Source organism: Scardinius erythrophthalmus (genome assembly GCF_964197995.2).
Source record: "Scardinius erythrophthalmus genome assembly, chromosome: 1".
Lineage (NCBI taxonomy): Eukaryota > Metazoa > Chordata > Actinopteri > Cypriniformes > Leuciscidae > Scardinius > Scardinius erythrophthalmus.
This window is the reverse complement of record NC_138221.1, coordinates 2835067-2839974: the sequence shown is the minus strand read 5'-3', so window position 1 is coordinate 2839974 and position 4908 is coordinate 2835067. Positions and strand designations below refer to the sequence as shown.

General features: G+C 45.9%; 1 protein-coding gene across 1 annotated transcript in view; it reads left to right on the top strand.

The window, feature by feature from the left end:
• Window positions 1-4358, top strand: part of fam234b (family with sequence similarity 234 member B) — a 13934-nt gene extending 9576 nt beyond the window's left edge. Inside the window, exons 8-12 of the mRNA XM_081358163.1 lie at window positions 1641-1835; window positions 2059-2137; window positions 2205-2481; window positions 3232-3449; window positions 3661-4358. Of these exons, the coding sequence (XP_081214289.1) occupies window positions 1641-1835; window positions 2059-2137; window positions 2205-2481; window positions 3232-3449; window positions 3661-3675 (784 nt within the window). The 3' untranslated portion in view covers window positions 3676-4358. The remainder of the gene's footprint in view (window positions 1-1640; window positions 1836-2058; window positions 2138-2204; window positions 2482-3231; window positions 3450-3660) is intronic.
• The last annotated feature ends 550 nt before the right edge of the window (window positions 4359-4908 follow it).

Below are 4908 nucleotides of genomic sequence, written 5' to 3'. Positions count from 1 at the left end.
ACTGACCTCATGTGCTAGGCTAACTGTAAAGTTACTGTAACGGGCTGGGGCGGATGTGGACAGCTGGAATACTGTATTGAGTTCATCCTCTGGACTCGTGATTCGCTGTTGTTGGGTCATGTGACAGGACTCCTGTCTACTCACTGTAAATATGCTAGCGTTGGCTAGCGTTTATCCAGCTAATGCGTGTGCAGAGCTTGTTTCCACACTAGCTGTGGGTGATACTGCGATGTGTCGGTTAGTGACCATGATGAGTGTGTCTTCTCTAATCTCTCTGCCATCGCGGACACAGAAACGCCTGACACAATCGCTCGCAGTATTGCACAAACTCCTGTTGAGCAACGAGTCTCTCGGGCTGACTGTGGCGGTGAGCTCTTAATGCAGGCTCACCCCTGTCCTGTGGTGTCCCACAGGGGTCAGTCTTGGGTCCAGTGGTGTTTATACTTTATACTTGTCAGATTATTCGTGATTTTAACATTCCTGATCTCTTTCTGCTGAGAATGTGGACAGCTTTAGGGGACAAGTGAAGACTCCTTTGTTCAGGTTAGCTTTCGGGTAATCTCTGTCCTCTATATAACCTAAACTCCATCAGAGACAGAATGGAGAGAACCCTCAGCCTCAGTTTGTGTGTGATTATGATCCGGCAGCGGTCAGAGGTCAGACTGGTTGAAGATCGTGATGCCGGTATGGAGATGAGTTTGTTTGTCTGAAGGCCTCTCTCTCTGCGTGCAATCGAGCTCTCTCTCCATCAACGAACTGTTCCGCATTTGTCACTGAGAGCATATGGCGTAATTTAGATATATTTTTAAGATGGAAGAATGCGGTTTTACAGATACTAGACACGTGACTTTCAGATGAAAGATTGGTATCAAAGAGCACACACACACACACACACAGGTTCCTAACCGACGACGGAGACTTGACAGAGCAGCCATCGAGTGTTTTCTCAGACGTCTGGGCTTGAAGCTTTATTTTTCGTTAGTTTAGCCACCGTTTCAAATAAATACTTAGGATTATGTTTATTTTCTTCTAATAGGGTTGTAAAATCTAGCAGCTTTTAAAGCCTCTCTGTATGCAGTCGAGCTCTCCTTCCATGAGATACGGACTACAGTACAGGCCAAACGTTTGGACACATTACTGTTTTTAATGTTTTAGAAAGAAGTCTCTTCTGCTCATCAAGCCTGCATTTATTTGATCAAAAATACAGAAAAAAATTTAATATTGTGATATATTATTACAATTTAAAATAATTGGTTTTCAATTTATTATACTTTATATTATCATTTATTTCTGTGATCAAAGCTGAATTTTCAGGATCATTACTCCAGTATTCAGGGTCACACGTGACATCCAGTCTATTGTTTTCTTCCAGTTCCATCTCTCTTAAGGGCCCGAGTGTGCTCGCTGTACCACGGCGTTGGACTATTTTCTTTAATCTTCTTTAAGCGCAACGGAGCAACTGTGTCTAAAGTGCTGGAAAAGAGAGAGTTAAACGTTTCTGTTGTAATATCTAGTTCTTCTAAGCCATCTGAGATGCTGAGATGATGAAACTGATCTGGAAGATTATTGATAAAGCAATCTTTAGTGGCAGAAGTGTTAGGTCTAACATATTTTTTCATCTGTGTGTGTGTGTGTGTCAGTGAGCAGGTGGAGTTCCTGCTCCCCCTAGTGGCGGGTCAGTGCGCTCAGCACAGTAATCTGGACAGCGTGTCGGTGGTGAACTCGAGCCGCAGCGACTGGATGCTGGTGTGTGGAGCCGAGGGCCGTGTGTCCGTGCTGAGGGAGAACGACACACACACCGCCTGGAGCCACGGCCCCCCCGCCGCCATACACACGTCTGTACACTCTTATTAATGCTTCACATCTTATTTTCTCTTTCTCTGTTTAAGTTGTTTTTAATTTGTTTTTGTTTTTTTATAGGTAGTTTTTATGTAGCTATTTTGAGCTATTTTAGTAAGTTAATCGAAGGCTAGCTAATAAACATAAGTTTAGGTCTTTAATTTCAGTCAAGCTTTATTGTTTTAATGAGTTAATGTGTGTGTGTGTGTGTGTGTGCAGTCGTCCGGTGTCGGGTCTCTTCAATGACGACAGTGTTCCTGATCTACTCATTCATCAGTCGGCCAATGGCGTCAGGAAGGTGCGCATCTCATTAGCATCTCATTAACACACATGAACCCGGCGAGCTGACTCTGTGCGATCCGCAGGTGCAGATCCTCGACGGCGCTCGGGGGCGGAGCTTGTGGGAGGCGGGGTTTGTGTGTCCTCGTCTGGCGGTGGAGGATTCGTCGGTTCTCACCTCCTCCGGCCAATCCGTGTTCCTCTTCTGGGCGGGAGATCCGCTGTCGCCGGCGGCGAACGTCACCAAGACAACCAGCCCGGCGGCCGAGCCGGTCCTCCGCAAGCTCTTCCTGCTCCACCCGTTCTATCCCACAATCCTCCTGCAGCTGAGCAGCACCACGGACACCGTCCTCACCGCGACAGGTGCGGCAGGCAGACATGGGTTTCGCATAATCATCATGTCATTGTTAATTATCACCATCAGCTGGTTCATTTCTCTGTTTGTAATCGGGACTCTTATTTTGACACTGGAGCCATAGACTGTATGTAATATGTGCGTAGTGTGCGTGACGTCACCCGCAGTGTTTCTGGAGCGCGTTTCTGAAGCCCAAAGTGGGCGGAGTATAAATGAAATTTATTTAAATTTATACGTCACTCCCGTATAAATGAAAATGTGCTGTGAGGCGGATTAGCTGAGATGACGTGACGCTAACAGACAAACGGCTAGTATTGACATCAGTGGCAATCCACCTGTCACTCAAGTGGCCACGCCCTTAATTATGCAGAACTTTAAGGCTTAATATAATGTAAACGGATGAGTTATTATAACATTCACCCCCTCACAAGTCATCATGAAGGGAAACATTAGCGATATAGACCAAAACCACCTTTAGCACCAGACTGTGAACGTGTGTTTTTCTGCTGTAAAGTTGGGCGTTTAACACAGGGGTTTATGGGTAATGACCCTCTTCTGCAGCCGGCCTCTAGTGGCCAGTGGATGAACTGCAGTTTTATCTCTTCAGTGTCGGATTCACAAGAGAGATCGGAAGCTTGACTGGAGCAAGACAATGCATCGGTGTCAAAATAAAAGTCCCTGTTCAGGAAGTGTCTGTAGTGTGACGTCATTGGTCTCGTGGCTGATAAAGCTGTGTGTGTGTGTGTGTGTGTCGTCAGTGAGCTACCAGCCCCAGCAGAAGGACGCCTCCTACATCAGCGTGTCGTCTCGGCCCACGTCCGGCCGGCGTCCGGCTGAGCAGCTGCTGAAGAGCCTCAGTCTGAGAGCCGCCATCGCAGACGCGCAGATCCTGCAGCTGCCCGACGCCGGCAGAGACGCCCCGCCCAGCACGCCCTTCCACGTCAGCAAGTTCTTCAGGCGCCTGTCCTTCAAGCAGGTCAGAGGTCACTGCACGGGTCAGGGGTCACTCAATAGATCATATGTTAGTCAACAGGTCAGAGGTCACTCTTGATCATCAAATCCTCATATTAGAGTGATTTCTGAAGGATCATGTGACACTGATGACTGGAGTAATGATGCTGAACATTCAGCTTTGATCACAGGAATTACACTTTACTGTATATTTATATTTGATCTCGCTTCTGCAGGATATGAGCATGTGAAGATGATGAAGATGAAGACGCCTGTAAATACTGGAACTGGTACTGCATTAGACCCGTCAGAGAAAGGGTCATGTGACACAGCTGCTGTTCATTCCTCCTCTATAATGATGACGATAATGCTGATGAAGCCTGTGATGTTGTGTGTGTGTGTGTGTGTACGGTTCCTCCTCGCTCTGGCCAGTGAAGTGAGTGTACGGCTCTGCATACTGAGTGTGCTGTAGATATCTCTGCCTGTCTGTACAGTATTTATAGCAGCGAGACGCACTGATGATGTACATAAAGCTGGAGTAATAAAGACGTCGTTCACTCTGCTGGAGCGCTGACCTCTGTAATGACACGAGCGCTGATGAGGACGCGGCACAGTGGAAGTCAATGGGGTCCAATCTTCTTCAACACACACTTTCTTTAGGTTCCAGTGAAGAAGGAAAGTCATACTGGTTTGACTGGGTGAACTGTAAAAATGCTTGTTTGTTTTTCTTTTAATAAAATGTACTCTATTCCTGGTTGTATATTGTCTGTGGAGTTACTGTAGAGTGTGTGTGGAGTTACCAGGAAAGACAGGAGCACCACAGACAAATTAGCCTAAATCTTAGCCACATTTTGATCAAAATTGTGATTAAAATATGTAAATTATCATCAGCATAACAGCACAGACACTAATAAAGTGTGACGCATGAAATTGTCAGGAGTTTCGCTAACTTTAATAAGATGATTAAGACAATGCGTCCTCACCCAGCTCTGCGACGACCTTTACACACAGGAAGTAGTCCGTGTACACTTCCTCTAACGGCCGACATCCAGTGATGTAACACCACAGGCATGAATTTGGGGGACACGACTTTATTCTTAGATATTAAAAACAATTTAATAAAATTGTATATGTTAAAATCTATATTCACGATATTACCCACTTTATTTGTGTTATATTGTTGCAGTTACAGCCCATGATGACAGCTCTCTGAGGAACGGCGGCAACATGCAGATTTTCTCTCAAACTCGAGTTAAATTCAGAAATGTGACTTAATAGTTGCCCTGAGCCCCTCTCACACAGCGCGCTGATCCCGGGAAACTGCTAGAAAAGCCTCTGTGTGAACACAAACACGTCCCGGGATCAGTGCCGGGATCCAGCCAAAATCCAACGATCCCGGGACACATTATCCGTATTTTCCGGAATCTCTGTGTGACAGGAGCTCTACAGAATACAGAGATGCAAACATTTGATGATTTATTGTT